The 16,517-nt window shown below is 66.2% G+C and overlaps 5 protein-coding genes across 12 annotated transcripts; 3 read left to right on the forward strand and 2 right to left on the reverse strand.

The window, feature by feature from the left end:
- Positions 1-59: 59 nt before the first annotated feature.
- RHOT2 (ras homolog family member T2) lies at positions 60-5,893 on the forward strand. Of its 6 annotated transcripts, none has more exons than XM_007980402.3 (19): positions 60-187; positions 304-362; positions 439-520; positions 607-650; positions 1,495-1,548; positions 2,033-2,085; positions 2,160-2,268; positions 2,379-2,480; positions 2,602-2,700; positions 2,819-2,927; positions 3,010-3,130; positions 3,535-3,619; positions 3,691-3,833; positions 3,911-4,011; positions 4,083-4,213; positions 4,322-4,399; positions 4,535-4,654; positions 4,756-4,958; positions 5,252-5,893. In XM_007980402.3, the coding sequence occupies exons 1-19, from the start codon at positions 151-153 to the stop codon at positions 5,376-5,378; spliced, it is 1,857 nt and encodes a 618-aa protein (XP_007978593.2). In that variant the 5' UTR covers positions 60-150; the 3' UTR covers positions 5,379-5,893. The 6 variants fall into 6 exon arrangements, with proteins under 6 accessions (XP_007978593.2, XP_007978574.2, XP_037845508.1 ...); XM_007980383.3 differs by having other exon boundaries at positions 62-235; XM_037989577.2 differs by having other exon boundaries at positions 77-187; positions 309-362.
- Positions 5,894-7,297: 1,404 nt separating this feature from the next.
- RHBDL1 (rhomboid like 1) lies at positions 7,298-10,296 on the forward strand. Of its 2 annotated transcripts, XM_007980534.3 has the most exons (8): positions 7,298-7,864; positions 8,371-8,532; positions 8,700-8,924; positions 8,999-9,147; positions 9,304-9,416; positions 9,487-9,587; positions 9,667-9,727; positions 9,810-10,296. In XM_007980534.3, the coding sequence occupies exons 1-8, from the start codon at positions 7,826-7,828 to the stop codon at positions 10,079-10,081; spliced, it is 1,122 nt and encodes a 373-aa protein (XP_007978725.1). In that variant the 5' UTR covers positions 7,298-7,825; the 3' UTR covers positions 10,082-10,296. The 2 variants fall into 2 exon arrangements, with proteins under 2 accessions (XP_007978725.1, XP_007978716.1); XM_007980525.3 differs by lacking the exon at positions 7,298-7,864 and having other exon boundaries at positions 8,099-8,532.
- LOC119621153 (uncharacterized) lies at positions 10,245-12,440 on the reverse strand. The gene is given in 7 exon segments (XM_073015693.1): positions 10,245-10,604; positions 10,853-11,066; positions 11,147-11,311; positions 11,482-11,516; positions 11,519-11,571; positions 11,650-11,834; positions 12,057-12,440. Coding segments are annotated over 7 exon segments (1,101 nt in total). The 3' UTR covers positions 10,245-10,539.
- On the forward strand, positions 11,993-14,658 carry STUB1 (STIP1 homology and U-box containing protein 1). 2 transcript variants are annotated; one of them, XM_007980590.3, is made up of 7 exons: positions 11,999-12,597; positions 13,066-13,264; positions 13,352-13,517; positions 13,710-13,797; positions 13,937-13,993; positions 14,081-14,197; positions 14,279-14,658. In XM_007980590.3, exons 1-7 carry the CDS (start codon positions 12,439-12,441, stop codon positions 14,402-14,404), a joined length of 912 nt encoding a protein of 303 aa, XP_007978781.1. In that variant the 5' UTR covers positions 11,999-12,438; the 3' UTR covers positions 14,405-14,658. The 2 variants fall into 2 exon arrangements, with proteins under 2 accessions (XP_037845499.1, XP_007978781.1); XM_037989571.2 differs by having other exon boundaries at positions 11,993-12,597; positions 14,081-14,658.
- On the reverse strand, positions 13,571-16,451 carry JMJD8 (jumonji domain containing 8). Its single transcript, XM_073014974.1, is given in 10 exon segments — positions 13,571-14,786; positions 14,865-14,999; positions 15,079-15,146; positions 15,234-15,353; positions 15,442-15,510; positions 15,597-15,693; positions 15,770-15,818; positions 15,974-16,063; positions 16,143-16,388; positions 16,390-16,451. Coding segments are annotated over 10 exon segments (1,002 nt in total). The 5' UTR covers positions 16,437-16,451; the 3' UTR covers positions 13,571-14,705.
- Between the last annotated feature and the right edge of the window lie 66 nt (positions 16,452-16,517).

A 16,517-nucleotide genomic window follows, 5' to 3' on the forward strand; every position in this document is an offset into this window, starting at 1 on the left:
CGCCCGACTCGCTTGTGCGGCTGTGCGGGCGGGGCCGGAAGTATGGGGCCAGCGCGGGGCCGAATACCGGAAGTGCGGGGCGGGCACGGGGGCAGAGCGAAAGCCTGAGGACCCGGTCGGGGCCGGGTTCCGGGTCCGGGAGCGGCAGCCATGAGGCGGGACGTGCGCATCCTGTTACTGGGCGAGGGTAGGCGCCGGGCCGGGGGTCTCGGAGCTGCGGCGGCCGGGGCGCGAGGTGAGGGTCTCGGGGGTCGGGGGGCGCCTTGACCTTGGTCCCCGCGCTGACCGCCCTGCCCCGCGCAGCCCAGGTGGGGAAGACGTCGCTGATCCTGTCCCTGGTGGGCGAGGAGTTCCCCGAGGAGGTGAGGGGCGCGCCCGCCGTGGGGGTGGGAGCGGGCCCAGCCGGGGGTCCCTGGTGAGCGCGCGGGTCCCTTGCAGGTCCCTCCCCGCGCGGAGGAGATCACGATCCCCGCGGACGTCACCCCGGAGAAGGTGCCCACTCACATCGTGGACTACTCAGGTAGCGGCCGTAGCCTCCCGGGGGCCCGGCCCGGAGCGGTCCGGCGGGCCTGCTGGGTCTGCAGTGGGGTCTCTTCCTCCCCCTAGAAGCCGAGCAGACGGATGAGGAGCTGCGGGAGGAGATCCACAAGGTACCCGTGGTGCGCGGGACGAGGGAGGGGCTGGGCGCGGGCTCGGCCTAATCCGCTTCGCCGGCTGGGGGATTGGACTGAGGTGCTCAGGGTGTCCTTGGCCCTGATCGTTCTGTGACCTCCGCACTGAGGGTTGTTGGGGCCCCCACAGCGCACCCCGCTGGGAGCCGGCACCGCTCAGTCCAGTGGTGCTCCAGGGATAACAGGGCCCTTCCCCGCGGGCTGTTCCTCCCTCCTGCCCAGGTGGCAGCAGCGTTTGCTCTTTCTGTGGGCTCTGTGTGCGCCACCTGCCCCTGCTGTGTACTCCAGCCCACCGCCCCGGCCTCTGGGCACCCGGAGCTCCTAGTACCAGAGCACGTGTGCCGGGGACATCCCAGGCGAGGGCGCAGGCCACAGCCACCTGGCAGCCCCTACTGCCAGCGCCCCTCACTGCGGTCCTGTCACTCTGCAGCCAGGGGAGAGGCAGGGGCCAAGACAGCGGCTGTCTTGCATGGTGTAGGGTTGCAGGTGTGGCCGTGTCTGTCCTGAGCCCTCTGCTCTAAGGGTCTTGCCAGCCACAGCTATGCTGCTGGGGCCTGGTGTGCCTGCACTGGCAGTGGGTGGGGAAGAGGCTTCTCTGAGGGTTCAGCAGCAGCTGTCAGTGTGACAACGGGGAGTGCCTGCTCTGCCAACACCAGGCTGGAGGCAGGTTTTAGGAAAGGCTGGGCTTTCCCGGCCTCAGAGCTGCAGTCATGCTACCTGTGAGCGTCTGGGGCCTCCTGGAGCCTTGAGATGGTGTGGAGCGGCCAGGATCGTCAGTGGTGAGCCAACAGCCCTCACCCACGCCTCGTCACTGTTCCCTCAGGCAAACGTGGTGTGCGTGGTGTACGACGTTTCTGAGGAGGCCACCATTGAGAAGGTGAGCCCTCAGTGCAGACCCCAATGGCAGAGACACAGTGGTCCCTGGTGGCCCTGGTGGCCCCTCACTCAACCCATGACCAGTGCCATCTCTCACAGCATTTTGGGGAGCACAGGCTCTCTCCTGTGATCCCACTTCCCCCTAGAGGATATGGGACGGCCCCATTCTGAGCCATTTAGGCCAGCAGCCCCCTTTCTTCTCCAGTTTCCAAACCCCTGGGGGAACCTCAGAGGGCCTGTGTCAGAGGCTGCCCTGGGCTTGGGCCCCAGTGATCTTGGGGGCATTTGGGAGCCACTGGGGTTGTGCAGATGAGGCTGCACCTGCTGCCTGCCTTCTCCCACCAGCTTGGTTCCTGTGGCCGGGACTTGGGCCATCAGTGGGCCTTGACCTCCCGCTTCTGCTCTCCCCGAGCCAGGCTCGAGCTCCAGCTGGGAGCCATGTGCCCACGGGCAGCCTCACCTCACAGCCAGGCTTTGCTTTTCAGATTCGAACTAAGTGGATTCCACTGGTGAATGGGGGGACCACGCGGGGGCCCAGGTAATGAGGGGGATGTGGAAGGGGCTGGGACCCCCGGCTTCCCTGCCCCTGGTGACCATGGGCCTTCAACCCAGGGTGCCCATCATCCTAGTGGGCAACAAGTCAGATCTGCGGGCAGGGAGCTCCATGGAGGCCGTGCTCCCCATCATGAGCCAGTTTCCTGAGATTGAGACCTGCGTGGAGGTGAGTGGGTCCCGGCTGAGGGGCTGAGCTAGGGGCAGGGCCTCCTTCATTCCTCGTGTCCTCGGTCGGTTCCTCGGGGCATGTCCCTGAGTCTGTTCCCACTTTCCCAGTGTTCAGCCAAGAACCTGAGGAACATCTCAGAGCTGTTCTACTATGCCCAGAAGGCTGTCCTGCACCCCACAGCCCCCCTCTATGACCCTGAGACCAAGCAGGTGAGCATTGGCGGGGGCCCCACACACTGCTTCCTTCCCCAGGGGCCTGGGGCGTGCTGGGTGGGGTGGCGTGGCGGGCGGGCACAGGCCGCCTGAGAGTGCTGAGCCAACATCCCCGCAGTTGAGGCCCGCGTGCGCCCAGGCGCTGACACGCATCTTCAGGCTCTCAGATCAGGACCTGGACCAGGCGCTCAGTGACGAGGAGCTCAACGCCTTCCAGGTGTGCCCCTGCCCCACCCTCGGTGCCCAGCCCCCTCGATCCTCCGCTGCTGTTAGTGACCAGAACAGGCCGTCTCCGGGTAACTGGCTGACTCCCAGCAACGTTCTCTCGGAGGCAGAAATCCTGCTTCGGGCACCCCCTGGCCCCGCAGGCCCTGGAGGACGTGAAGACGGTGGTGTGCAGGAACGTAGCGGGCGGCGTGTGGGAGGACCGGCTGACCCTGGATGGTGAGGCCGGGTGCCCACCTGCGCCTGGGGAGTGTGGGGAGGGTGCTGTGCCTGGTGCTCCCCCTGCTCTGTCTCGGTGCAGGTTTCCTCTTCCTGAACACGCTCTTCATCCAGCGTGGCCGGCACGAGACCACATGGACCATCCTGCGGAGCTTCGGCTACAGCGACACACTGGAGCTGACAGCCGACTATCTCTTCCCTCCGTGAGTGGGCCTGGGGTCGAGGCCTACCCTCCCTGAGGGGAGGTCTCACTCAGCAGGCCGTCTGGCATAGTGCCCTGCCTGGCTGTGCCCTGAATCCCTCAGCATCCACAGAGCTCTGAGTCAGGTGGGGGCTGGCCCCTTGCCAATCCCGCATGCGTGACTTGCTCACCCTGCTGGGGTCAGCAGCTTGGGCTGTGGCCTGGGGGCTTCAGCCAGGCCTCCCATGTGCTGGAGTCAGATAGGCACCCTCCTCCCCATCGCAGCTGCAGGGTTGGGGGCGTACAGGAGCCTCTGGGTCCTACAGGGAGGGTCCGACTGCACAGACGGGGCCGGCAGGGTGACAGGTGCCGAGCGTGGTGGCGCAGAGTCTCCTGGGAACCGGATGGGCTGTCACCTCCCCGCAGGCTCCACGTGCCCCCCGGCTGCAGCACTGAGCTCAACCACCTTGGCTACCAGTTTGTGCAGAGGGTGTTTGAGAAGCACGACCAGGTGAGAGCATGGCGACGCCCCCGCCCCCGCCCCTCGCCGGCACACATGCCACCGCATCCCTCCTCCTGCAGGACCGCGACGGCGCCCTCTCGCCCACGGAGCTGCAGAGCCTCTTCAGTGTGTTCCCAGCAGCCCCCTGGGGCCCTGAGCTCCCGCGCACAGTCCGCACAGAGGCCGGCCGGCTGCCGCTGCACGGATACCTCTGCCAGTGGACGTAAGCACGGCCCGCACCACACCCTCCCGTCGCGCCACCCTCCCCACCGTAACACTGTGTCTCCCGCCCACCCCCAGCCTGGTGACCTACCTGGACGTCCGGAGCTGCCTCGGACACCTGGGCTACCTGGGTTACCCCACCCTCTGTGATCAGGACTCGCAGACTCGTGCCATCACAGGTGGGCACCCACCTCCCTGGGCCTGGGCCCAGCATCCTGGCGGCCGTCCTAACCTGTGTCCATCCTCACAGTCACCCGTGAGAAGAGGCTGGACCAGGAGAAGGGACAGACGCTGCGGAGTGTTCTCCTCTGCAAGGTGGTGGGGGCCCGTGGAGTGGGCAAGTCTGCCTTCCTGCAGGCCTTCCTCGGCCACAGCCTGGGGGTAAGCACCCTAGACCCCCCCACCCCCACCCCAGGGGCTCCAGGTGCGGGGCAGGGCAATCTGGGGGGGCGCCGGAGCCAGCGAATGTCGGGACCTCACCTCCCTCAGCACCAGGACACGAGGGAGCAGCCTCCCGGCTACACCATCGACACGGTGCAGGTCAACGGACAGGAGAAGTACTTGATCGTGAGTGCTGGGGCGGCATGGCCTGTGCCTGAGGGTGGACCCAGGGACACCTGGGCCTGCCTGGCAGAGCTGGCCCAGCACGGCCCTAGGGGGACCGAGCCCAGGGACCCTCCCTAAGGCCACTGTCTGTCCCAGCTGTGTGAGGTGGGCACAGATGATCTGGCCACATCGCTGGACGCCGCCTGTGATGTTGCCTGCTTGATGTTTGATGGCAGTGACCCAAAGTCCTTTGCACATTGTGCCAGCGTCTACAAGGTGGGGTCCTGCAGGGGCCACGTGGCCACGGGGCAGGGTCTGTCCCCCCAGCGGTGCTTCAGCCACCTCAGACTGTACCTCATACCGCTCTCTGCCCACAGCACCATTACATGGACGGGCAGACCCCCTGCCTCTTCGTCTCCTCCAAGGCTGACCTGCCCGAAGGTGGTGTGCTGGTTGGCCCATCGCCAGCCGAGTTTTGCCGCAAGCACCGGCTACCAGCTCCCGTGCCATTCTCCTGTGCTGGCCCAGCTGAGCCCAGCACTGCCATCTTCACCCAGCTTGCCACCATGGCCACCTTCCCGTGGGTACCTGGCAGCACAGCCCTAGGGACTAGCAGCGTCTGTCATCTGGGCAGTGGGCAGCTGTGGTGTCAGGCCTGGAAATGGGGCCAGAGTGACGGATGGGGTGGAGCTTTGTGTGGCAGAGGGAGCCAGTGTCCAGGCGCGCTCCTGCAGGGCCTGGCCTCTGCCGGCTGTGCCTCTGGTCTGGGAACCTGGCTCTGAGGTCCTGTGAGTCCAGGACATGGGAGGGTGCCCAGCAGGAAGCCAGGGACATGTGCCTGAGGCATCTGCCGATGATCCTTTTCTCTTTCAGACATTTGGTCCATGCAGAGCTGCGTCCCTCTTCCTTCTGGCTCCGGGGCCTGCTGGGGGTTCTCGGGGCCGCCATGGCCGCAGTCCTCAGCTTCTCGCTCTACAGGGTCCTGGTGAAGAGCCAGTGAGGCCCCTGGTACCTAAGTCCCCTCCCCTGATGGTGTGGCCCACTGCTGGGGCTCTGCAGGGGCCTCACAGTTGGGGTGCAGGCCGGGCTGCCACTCTGGGAATGCCCTTCTGCCCGGACTTTTTGTTTCTGAAGGCAGTCGGTCTGCAGCAGGGCCTCAGGCTGCCATGCACTGTCCTGGCTCCTGCCAGACCCCCAGGGTGGGCCGTGGCAGGTGGCTGAGCAGGAGCTCCCGAGTGCTGGCCACCGCTGTCAGGGGTTGCCCACCTCTGGGCATCATGTGTGTTGGGCTGGGGAGCACAGGTGTGGGAGCCGGTGACCCCAGACCTGGAATTCTCAGGGCTCTAACCCCCTTTCCTGGTCCTGGGTGGCCAGTGGGTGTGAGGAGGGCTGGAAGGCGGAGCTTTGGGCCAAAAGCAGGCATTGGGGGGTTCCCCCATCAAGTTTGGAGCTATTTCTGTGATTGCAGCAGGGACTGGAGGTTGGGTTCCTGATTAAACTTCACTGTGTCTTTTCCATCTGGGATCCCAGTCTCTGAAGACAACTTGGCTTGATTCAACCTAGAATGTGTTCCTTATCTTCACGTGGGCTGGAAACGCCACCCCTCCCTTTGTCCCTGGGTCACTGTCCTGAGGTCTCAGGCATGTGCATATGGCCTCTGGAAGGTCCACTCTGGGGCGCTGTGGCCTGGGAGCCAGTGTCCCTGGAGGTCTTGCGGTCTGGGAGTAGGAGCTCACTGCATGAGGACGGTGTGTGCCTGGCATGGACTGGGGGGCACCGGTACCTGAGATGTTTTCCTGATGGCCCCTTCTGAGGGTCCAGTGTGCCCTGGCACTGCCCGCCCACTCCCCAGAGTGTCCTGTCGGCCTCGCTGAGCTGCGCCAAGAACCTGGGCTTGTGTGACCAGATGTGGTCACAGAGCAGGGTGACCCTGGGGCCCTGACCCAAGGGAGGGAGGCAGGATGGACCAGAAGGAGGGACAGGCTGGGATTTGAGTCCAGATACCTGCTTCTCGGGACCCAGGGCATGGCCTTCCCAAAGTCACCCAGACACGTCGAAAGGCCTGGTCCCCACCTCCGGTGTCTGCCTGTAGGGAGTGGCAAGTGGGGTTCCCTCCCGAGTCCTGGCCCAGGCGGGCCCTGCCTTGGAGCTTGTGGCATTGGCCCCTGAGGTACCTACCGCCTAATGCTGTTTGAGCCCGCTGTGCCCCACGGCCTGCCTTCTGGGACCACTGCAACCCTAGGAGGAGCCCTCTGAGTGGCTCTTGCAGGGGCTGCCATAGTCACGTGTATCTTTTTTTTTCGAGACAGAGTTTCACTCTTGTTCCCCAGGCTAGAGTGCAATGGCGTGATCTCGGCTCACTGCAACCTCTGCCTCCCGGGTCCTGGTTCAAGCAGTTCTCCTGTGTAGCTGGGATTACAGGCACGTGCCACCACACCCAGCCAATTTTAGAGACCGGGTTTCATCATGTTGGCCAGGCTGGTCTCGAACTCCTGACCTCGTGATCTGCCCGTCTTGACCTCCCAAAGTGCTGGGATTACAGGTGTGAGCCACCGTGCCCGGCAGTCACACGTGTTTTATCTGTCACCTCCATTGTGGAGGGGTTGGCCCACCTTCCCAGGAGTAGGTCCCCTCATCCCAACTGCAGCCCTGCCTCCTGGGGGTTCCACTCAGTGTCGGAATGCCCCTTGTGCCCAGCCCTGGCGCCTTCTTAGGGCGGGAGGTTTTGCTGTCCTTCATGGAGTTGCAAGAGCGGTCAGGGGCCTCCACCCCAGGGTGTGGATGAGTGGGCTGGGCTTGGTCGTCAGAGTCAAGGCGACTGAAGCAGGGTCTTCCTCACCCTAAGGTGGCTGTAGCAGCCATGCAGGGTGAGGGGCTTCCTTGCTGCGGTGCTAGGTGGGGCAGGGCGGGGGGGGGGGGCGGTGTGTCTGCCGCAAGAAAGGATCTGCAGCCCTGGGAACATGAACCGCAGGGAGCACTGGGTCAGCCTGTGGCGGGTGGCAAGCAGTGGTCAGGGAAGGCTTCGTGGAGGCGGTGACGTCCTCACAGGCTTGAGCCCAGGAGGGCTGTGAGAGGACGAACGGACTTACATGGGGGTTTTAGGTGCCCCCTCAACTGCCCTGTGACTCCATTTACCAGCGGCTGCCGCGGAGGTCGTCCAATGTGCTGGAGCTGCGCCAGAGCGGGGGTGGGGGTCGGCACTGAGACGCGGTGCTCGCTGGAGGCGGTTCCTGTCCGGGGTGTGCGTCCGCGTGCAGGGTGCGCGCGTGTCTTGGCCGCGCGTGGCGGCGTGTGCGGCAGGGGCGGGCAGGCGGGCGACTCGGTGACGCGGCCCAAGCGCGGCGCCGAGCGGAGCGGGCGGAGCGGGCCGGCTGGGGCGGAGCGGAGTCGTCCGCAGAGCAGCCCCTCCCGGCCGCGGCCGCCGACCCCGGCCCCCGGCCCGGCTCTATGGACAGGAGCTCCCTGCTGCAGCTCATCCAGGAGCAGGTGCGTCGCGGGGTGGTCTGGGGAGCTGGCACCGCCCCCAATGCGGCCCTCCTGCCGCTGAGCTGAGCTTGTGCAGGACCGAGCTCCCCGAGAGCCCCGCTCGGCACCCACCCCATCCCTGCACGACCTTGGCCCCTGTGTCTGGGACCCCAGGAGAGGGCTGACTGGACCAGGGCTCCTGGCTGGAGAAGGGAGAGTCGGGGGAAGGGAGGGAGGGAGGGAGGGAGAGCGGGCAGCTGGCTGGTCTTGGACCTTGGCCCTCCCCTTCCAGGATGGGTAGGGTGGAAGACGGGGTAACAGCTGAGGAGCTGGAGGACTGGGACCCAGGCACCAGTGCCCTGCCAGCTCCTGGGATCAAGCAGGGTCCCGGGGAACAGGCAGGCATGGGGCGCCTGTCCCAAAAGTGCTGGGAGCCTGAGCCTGATGCTCGCAGCCAGCCTGGCCCAGCCCTTTGGTCCAGGGGTCGGGCGGGCACTCAGGCCTTGGCTGGCGGCTCCTCACTGCAGCAGCTGGACCCCGAGAACACAGGCTTCATCGGTGCGGACACCTTCGCTGGCCTGGTGCACAGCCATGAACTGCCCCTGGACCCGGCCAAGCTGGACATGCTGGTGGCCCTGGCTCAGAGCAACGAGCAGGGCCAGGTCTGCTACCAGGAGCTGGTGGACCTGGTCAGTGCCACGGTGGGCAGGCGGCAGGGGCACGGTGTCCTGGCCAGAGGAGGCGGGAAGGCGACTCCTCACTGCAGGGGTTTTGTGGATGCGGGAAGCTGGGCGAGCCTCCCAGGCAGGGGTGCCGTGAGGAGGTCCATGGCCCATGCTCAGGCCCCTGTCCCCAGATCAGCAGCAAGCGCTCCAGCAGCTTCAAGCGGGCCATTGCTAATGGACAGCGGGCACTGCCCCGGGATGGGTTGCTGGACGAGCCGGGCCTAGGTGTCTACAAGCGGTTTGTGCGTTACGTGGCCTATGAGATCCTGCCCTGCGAGGTGGACCGCCGCTGGTACTTCTACCGTCACCGCAGCTGCCCACCCCCTGTGTTCATGGCCTCGGTCACCCTTGCCCAGGTGGGCCCCCCAGCCGCTGCCCCGGGAGCCTCCGGCGCTCCTGGCCTTGACCAGCCTAACACTCGTGTCCCCAGATCATCGTGTTCCTGTGCTACGGGGCCCGCCTCAACAAGTGGGTGCTGCAGACCTACCACCCCGAGTACATGAAGAGCCCCCTCGTGTACCACCCTGGGCACCGTGCCCGCGCCTGGCGCTTCCTCACGTACATGTTCATGCACGTTGGGTGAGTAGCGCTGCTGCCCGGTGAGCCCCCTCCCTGCACTGCTATTACATCAGAAAGACTAACCCCAGGGCAGGTGGAGCAACTTGAGGCAAGGGCTGGGGGTGGGGCCGGACGGCTGACCCCACCCCTTGTGCCTGTTTGCTGTCCTGTGGCCAGGCTGGAGCAGCTGGGGTTCAACGCTCTCCTGCAGCTGATGATCGGGGTGCCCCTGGAGATGGTGCACGGCCTGCTCCGCATCAGCCTGCTCTACCTGGCAGGCGTGCTGGCAGGTGAGGCAGGCGCGCACCCCCACCCCCTGCCCTGGCCGGCTGCACCCTCACCCGCCGCTTGCTCACACAGGCTCCCTAACTGTCTCCATCACCGACATGCGGGCCCCGGTGGTGGGAGGCTCCGGCGGGGTCTACGCCCTGTGCTCAGCACACCTGGCCAACGTCGTCATGGTAACGGGCCTGCCCGGTGGGGGGTGTGGGGAGGGGCCCCTGGTGAGCCTCACCACTTCTCATCTGCACACCCCCATAGAACTGGGCTGGGATGAGATGTCCCTACAAGTTGCTGAGGATGGTGCTGGCCTTGGTGTGCAGTGAGTAGGGGGCTGGGGGGAGGGCCGGGGGGCCTCTCAGCCTGCAGCCAGGGCACCTCCCACCTGCCGCGTCCCTCTGCAGTGAGCTCCGAGGTGGGCCGGGCCGTGTGGCTGCGCTTCTCCCCGCCGCTGCCCGCCTCGGGCCCGCAGCCCAGCTTCATGGCGCACCTGGCGGGCGCGGTGGTGGGGGTGAGCATGGGCCTGACCATCCTGCGTAGCTACGAGGAGCGCCTGCGGGACCAGTGCGGCTGGTGGGTGGTGCTGCTGGCCTACGGCACCTTCCTGCTCTTCGCCGTCTTCTGGAACGTCTTCGCCTACGACCTGCTGGGCGCCCACATCCCCCCACCGCCCTGACGGGCTACCTGAGGCTGCACAGGCCAGGGCTCGGCATGTGGTGGCCGCCCACCAGGGGCCTTCACGTCTGCCCTTTGCGAACGGACATCTCAGGGCTGCTGCGCCCCTCGGGTGTGGGTGGCCTCAGAGGAGACCCTGTCCCAGCCACCCCCCTACCCCCAGGACTTGCGGTCTGAGCCTTTTTGGATAATTAATAAATATTTTACACAGCACCAGGGGGCTGTCCGGGGCTTTGGAGACTTGTCAGGACCCCCACACCTGCTGAACAGACCATGAGGGCCCTCCCCACCACTAGGGCCCGGACTTCCCTCCCTGTGCACCTCTGCACCTGAGGTCAGGTGTGGGAGTTGTTTGCGGGCCACGGGTGCTGTCTGTGGGAGCTGGAGGCACCCGGGAGGGCTGGGGGCCGGGTGTGCGGTCAGGCCGGGTGTGTCATCACGCGTGAGTCTGGGAAGTGTTTACTGAGCTCCCATAGTGGCTGGCCGACTCTTCAGCCTCCCTCCATCCAGGGAGACCCGGAGGCCTAAGATTGTGTGGCAGGTGAGCAGGCCTGGACTATAGCCAAGTTCACTCGGCCTGGGTCCCATGCTTCTTGGCGGGCCTAGTGTCCTCGTGGGTGGCCAGGCTGGGGCCACGGTTGGGCAGCAGGTCTGGGCACAGCCTCTGCCCCACGGCCCAGGTCCACAGTGCTGTCTCCACTAGGTGGGGAGCACACAGACTCAGGCCCAGGGGCAGGGGCCACCCCAACCTGCCCACACACAGTTCATTCACCTTGGCTCAGAGCTGTGGCCCGCTCTTGAACCTGGCCCAGGTACAGCAGGTAGTACGTGAGGGTGTACTGTGGGGCCGGCAGGCCGGGCACTGTGACCACTGCCTCATCTGACATGAAGGCCTCCGTCTCGAGCTCCAGCCACCAGGACTGCTGTGAGCAGCGAGAAGCAGCCAGACACCCCATCAGGACAAGCTCTGGCTCCGACTCCTGGTCCTAGAGACACACAAGGGCCCAGACTGTCTGCTTCACAGACAAGGACGCTTATGTACCCAAGTCGTGCCCACCCAACTCACCTGAGTCTGTGGCTGTGGTGGGTCCACACCGCAGAGGGCAGACAGCTGGGTGACCCTGGCCCCCACATCTGGCAGGAGGCAGAAGGTGGTGGTCGAACAGTGCACAGCCAGCTCAGGGGGATTGGTGGTCACCAGCTGCTGCAGACGTGGCTGGAAGCGGCCCCTCTGTGGGAAGCCAGGTCAGGGTGCCCGGGGTGGTGGACCCACAGTGAGGCCAACCCACAGGGAGGCCCCGCCCCACGAAGACCCGCTCTGGAGGCCCCGCCCCGCCGATGCCACGCCCGATGAAGACCCGCCCTACGGAGTCCCCGCCCTCGAGTCAGGCCGCCCCTCACCGCCAGCTTCCAGGCCAGCAGCCGCTCCAGCTCCCTGTCACATAGTTCTCCACTCTGCCCCTGATGGCCGCTGGCAACTCCTCCCGATACCTGGGGAAGGGCGGTGAGGGGAGGTCCGGCCACAGGGGACGCTCGCCCCACCGATCCCTTTATCCCCTTCCACTCTACCAGCGGCCCAGGGCTTCCAGCCGCACTCGGGGGTCCGCGCGCGCCCGTAGGACCTCTCGATGGCGCTCCAGAATGGCGGCCCAGCGACTGGGGTCCTCACACCCAACAGCGCGGGAAGGCGCTATGTTCACGCGGAGGGGCGGGGACGCTGCAGGGGGCGGGGCCGGCTGCTGGGGGCGGGGCCTCTGGGTAGGGGCGGGCTGGTAGGGGCGGGGCCTCTGGGTGGGGCGGGCGGTTGGGGGCGGGGCCTCTGCCGATGGGGCGGGCTGCTGGGGGCGGGGCCGGCTGCCGGGGGAAGGGCCTCTGGATGGGGCCCGCTGCTTGGGGAGGGGTCTCTGCGCGTTGCGGCGGGGGCGGAACGCCAGGTGGTCGGGACAGGCTGTTGGGGGAGTGCGCCCTCAGCGAACCAAGTAAGGCATCTCACTGGGAAAGTCGAATGTGTGTGGCGGCCGCCGCCGAGGCCGGTTCCGAAGAGGCCTCAGCAGGGCGGGCCAGGGCCTCCGCGAACGCCGACCCCTAAGAGCGCCGAGCGAAGGAACCGGAGTGTTCCTCCCAGCCCCCGACGCCGCGGGCCTAGCGTCCCCGTCCAGGCTGATTGGGCGCACGCGCAGCCCCACTCGCCCCCACCCGTGCGTCCCCGCTGGTCCCGCCCCCGGCCGGAAGTTCCGGCGGTGGAGCTGGGCCGGGCCCGAGAGGATCGCGGGTTCGAGCTGCGGGGCTCGGGCTGCGGGCGCTGGGCCGCCAGGCGCGGAGCTTGGGAGCGCAGCCCAGGCCGTGCCGCGCGGCGCCATGAAGGGCAAGGAGGAGAAGGAGGGGGGCGCGCGGCTGGGCGCTGGCGGCGGAAGCCCCGAGAAGAGCCCGAGTGCGCAGGAGCTCAAGGAGCAGGGCAACCGTCTGTTCGTGGGCCGAAAGTACCCGGAGGCGGCGGCCTGCTACGGCCGTGCGATCGTGAGTGCGCTCGCGCGGGAAGGGCGGCGGCGGCGGCGCCGGGGAGGGCTGGGCCCGTGCCCGGCTGGCCCCACCGAGGGTCTGGTTCCTCTGCGGGGCATGTCCTGGGCTCCCAAAGCCCAGCCGTGGTTCTCGAGCCCAGCACCGGGTGCCGGAGAACGAGGGTGGGATGCTGGATGGAGGCCGGCCGGGTCGGGGGGAGGGCAGGGACCCTCGCCCCTTGAGGATCCCAGGTCCAAAGCCCGGACTCTCCAAAGATTTGGAAAACTTTACAAAACCAAGTGGAGTCAAGCGGATAGGCTCAGCCAGTACTCCACTGTCTGCAGATCCTTGGATCCAGGGGCTTTGACGACTGAGAAGCCTAGTTTCTTGATTCTAGCCAGAGCGCAGAAGCTGGGACGGGCCGTGGGACAGAGGGGGCGCGCTGAGCCTACACCCTCATGCGGCTGGCCCGGCCTTGGTCCCTAGACCCGGAACCCGCTGGTGGCCGTATATTACACCAACCGTGCCCTGTGCTACCTGAAGATGCAGCAGCACGAGCAGGCCCTGGCCGACTGCCGGCGCGCCCTGGAACTGGACGGGCAGTCTGTGAAGGCGCACTTCTTCCTGGGGCAGTGCCAGCTGGAGATGGAGAGCTATGATGAGGCCATCGCCAATCTGCAGCGAGGTTGGCTGACAAGCTGCCCGATTGTGGGGCCCCTGGGGCCAGGCGGGTGGACTGGCCAGAGAGTGACCTGAAGCCCCCGTTCCCCAGCTTACAGCCTGGCCAAGGAGCAGCGGCTGAACTTCGGGGACGACATCCCCAGCGCTCTTCGAATCGCGAAGAAGAAGCGCTGGAATAGCATCGAGGAGCGGCGCATCCACCAGGAGAGCGAGCTGCACTCCTACCTCTCCAGGCTCATTGCCGCGGAGCGTGAGAGGTGGGACCCTCACCCCAGGTCGCCCTGTCTTGGGATAATTCTGAATCACCAACTACCAACATGAGCATTTATTGAAGGCTTTACTGGCAAGCAGAAAACGTGGGGAAGCAGCATGAATGTTAGCCCTGAGGTTGGGGTGTGGTCAGACATCTGGCCAGGTCCATCTCTTACTGGCTCCTGGTCAACCCCCAGGGAGCTGGAAGAGTGCCAGCGGAACCACGAGGGTGATGAGGACGACAGCCACGTCCGGGCCCAGCAGGCCTGCATTGAGGCTAAGCACGTGAGGGTGCCCCCCTCCCACATGTGGGTCTGTGTGTGTGCCCCTGGCGTGGGAGCATCCCCGCCTTGTGTTGGGTCTGTGCCCCATGGAGGAGGGAGGTGGGGTGTCCTACACAAGTGCAGCACTCAACTCTTCACAGGACAAGTACATGGCGGACATGGACGAGCTCTTCTCTCAGGTGGACGAGAAGAGGAAGGTGAGTGTCTGTCACTTGCCACGGTGGGTGACAGGTGCTGGAGCAGTGCCCCTTCCCAGCCTCTGATCGTGTGCCCCTGTGCCACAGAAGCGTGACATCCCCGACTACCTGTGTGGTAAGATCAGCTTTGAGCTGATGCGGGAGCCGTGCATCACGCCCAGTGGCATCACCTACGACCGCAAGGACATCGAGGAGCACCTGCAGGTGAGGCTGCGGCTGGGGGAGCAGGGCCAGCAGCATGGTCCTGGGCCCACTGACTGCCCTCTGCCCTTCTTGTCACTGCAGCGCGTGGGTCATTTTGACCCCGTGACCCGGAGCCCCCTGACCCAGGAACAGCTCATCCCCAACCTGGCCATGAAGGAGGTTATTGACGCATTCATCTCTGAGAATGGTTGGGTGGAGGACTACTGAGATTCCTTGCCCTGCCCAGCATCCTGGTCCAGGAGAGCCCTGGGCGGAAGCCCTCCACCCCTGTACATAGTTTGTGTTGCTGGCCACCCCGGCCCCTTCCAAGTTCTGCTGTTGGGCTCTGGACTATTCCCCCTCTCAGCATAGCTCTTGCTGGGCCGTGATTGACCCCCTTTGTGGGCTGGAAAAGCAGGTGAGGGTGGGCTGGGCTGAAGCCACTGCCGCCACTGTCTGTGTAATAAAATCCGTGAGCACGAGGTGGGACGTGCTGGTGTGTGGCAGGCATGCCTGCCAGCTGCTTTAGCTAGCCGAGGAAGGTGGAGATGAAGACGCTGGTGTCAAGGTTGAGTGTGGCATGCCACCAGCGGTCAGGGAAGTACAGCACCTGATGGAGAAAAGGGGTGCAGCACAGATTAGCTGGGGGCCTCTGGTCTGGCCTGGCCCTCTCCTGCCAGCTACTGACCTCACCAGCCCGGATGGTACACTCCAGGGGCCGTGCAGACGGTGGCAGGGCTGGGTATGTGTCCCGGAGCCAGGCCAGCGTGGTCTTGTTGGGGTGGAACTCTGGTGTCTTCTCAGGTGGGTAGAGGAACCAGCGCTGGGAGCAGGAGCAGCAGCGTCACCCTTGCCCGTTTTGGTCACCGAACCCCAAGCCTCAACCCCAACCCTGTGCTGACCTTACGGCCGTAGATCACCTCTGAGTACCCGGGCCCATGCCAGTGGAAGGGCACCCCCGAGCCAGCTCCTGTGGGGTTATGAGCACCTGGTGACCAAGCCATTTTGTACCCACCCTCAGAAGCCTCACTCCTCCCCAGTCCCGAGCAGCGTTCACCTGCGATTCCAAAGCTGTAAGCTGGAGCGGTTCCCAGCAGGCCAAACGGGGGTGGGGAGTAGTGCCGAAAGAGAGAGGCCCACTCGGTGAAGTTGTTATCCCCGAAGAAGTACAGGGTGTCTGCCAGCAGAGACGGTGAGGGCAGGGATCCTGGCACCTGGAAACTCCAAGCGTCCCCACCCCCTACCGCCACCTAAGTCTGACTCACCATTGCCCAGGGAGGTGGGGTCCTGGGGGTGCAGCAGCTGCTCCACATACTCCTGGAAGAGCAAGTCCACTGCGGGAGAGAGACGGGTCAGGACCGGCTGGTCCAGCCGTCCCGGTGCTGGCAAACGGGCGGGCCGCAGGGGTGGGGCCGCTCACCTTTCTGGTAGGAGTAGGTGTTGGCGGTGCTCAGGCGGACCACTCTGTCTCCAAACGAGGCCAGCAACCTTTCGCGGGAGCACAGGGCCCGGAACCTCTGCGGGGGCGGGGAGGGGGCTTAGTGGCCGGACCCCAGTATGGGCAAGAGTGGCCGGGGACGGGCGCGCGCTCACCGAGTTGTCCGTGAGTCCCTGCAGGATAACGGGCCTGACGAAGGCGTACCTGGAAAGAAGTGCAGAGTCGCGGCCAGGTCCGACCGTCACCCTCGCCGCCCCCGCCCCACACGCGCGCGCGAGATCAGGGAAGGCGGCCTTGGGCGGTCCGGGCAGACGGGCGTGTGAACAGAGCCCGACCTCCGCGATCAAGGAAGCACGTACTGCTGCACGAACTCGGCGTAGGTGAGGTCGGCCCGACGCTCCACCGTGCAGCGCTCCTCCTCCGCCACGGCCCCCGGCCCGCCCAGGCGCCTGCGGGCACAGCTGGGTCAGCCCGCGCCCCGCCCGCCGCACGTGCCTCCACCGCCCCGGCCCCTCCCGGGCCGCTCACCACCCGCCGTCGCCCTCCTCCCCGGAGCCGGGTAGAGCCACAGCCGCCAACGCCCAGAGCGCGAGCAGCCGCGACGCCGGCGCCATGAGCCCGCCGCCCTCAGACAGCCGCGTTGCACGCCGGGAACCTCGGGCCCGTCCGCCAGCCATTGGCCGGCAGCTTCGTCGTCGTGGCAACGGCCGGCAGCCGGGACGGACGCCGGAAGTGACCTCCTTTGGGCCGCCCCGGAAGAAGCCTCTACGGGAACGCGGGGAAGGCCGCCCGAAAGCGACTATTGGCGCCGCCGGTTACCATGGCGACAGCGCCGAAAGCCCCCGCCCGCCAGCAGCACCGCGGGCATACGGCGGGCCCGCCGCGCGATGGGGTGACACGCAG

The sequence above is a fragment of the Chlorocebus sabaeus genome, chromosome 5 (genome assembly GCF_047675955.1).
Source record: "Chlorocebus sabaeus isolate Y175 chromosome 5, mChlSab1.0.hap1, whole genome shotgun sequence".
Classification (NCBI taxonomy): domain Eukaryota; kingdom Metazoa; phylum Chordata; class Mammalia; order Primates; family Cercopithecidae; genus Chlorocebus; species Chlorocebus sabaeus.

Excerpts from the sequence above, each read along its gene's own strand:
- RHOT2 (XM_007980383.3), top strand. The coding sequence starts at position 151 with ATGAGGCGGGACGTGCGCATCCTGTTACTGGGCGAGGGTAGGCGCCGG. Across the intron at positions 2,269-2,378 it reads AGATTGAGACCTGCGTGGAG|TGTTCAGCCAAGAACCTGAG; the intron begins GTGAGTGGGTCC and ends CCACTTTCCCAG. Across the intron at positions 2,928-3,009 it reads GGACCGGCTGACCCTGGATG|GTTTCCTCTTCCTGAACACG; the intron begins GTGAGGCCGGGT and ends GTCTCGGTGCAG.
- RHBDL1 (XM_007980525.3), top strand. The coding sequence starts at position 8,137 with ATGGGTAGGGTGGAAGACGGGGTAACAGCTGAGGAGCTGGAGGACTGG. Across the intron at positions 8,533-8,699 it reads ACCAGGAGCTGGTGGACCTG|ATCAGCAGCAAGCGCTCCAG; the intron begins GTCAGTGCCACG and ends CCCTGTCCCCAG. Across the intron at positions 8,925-8,998 it reads CCTCGGTCACCCTTGCCCAG|ATCATCGTGTTCCTGTGCTA; the intron begins GTGGGCCCCCCA and ends TCGTGTCCCCAG.
- STUB1 (XM_037989571.2), top strand. The coding sequence starts at position 12,439 with ATGAAGGGCAAGGAGGAGAAGGAGGGGGGCGCGCGGCTGGGCGCTGGC. Across the intron at positions 13,798-13,936 it reads CCTGCATTGAGGCTAAGCAC|GACAAGTACATGGCGGACAT; the intron begins GTGAGGGTGCCC and ends AACTCTTCACAG. Across the intron at positions 13,994-14,080 it reads AGGTGGACGAGAAGAGGAAG|AAGCGTGACATCCCCGACTA; the intron begins GTGAGTGTCTGT and ends CCTGTGCCACAG.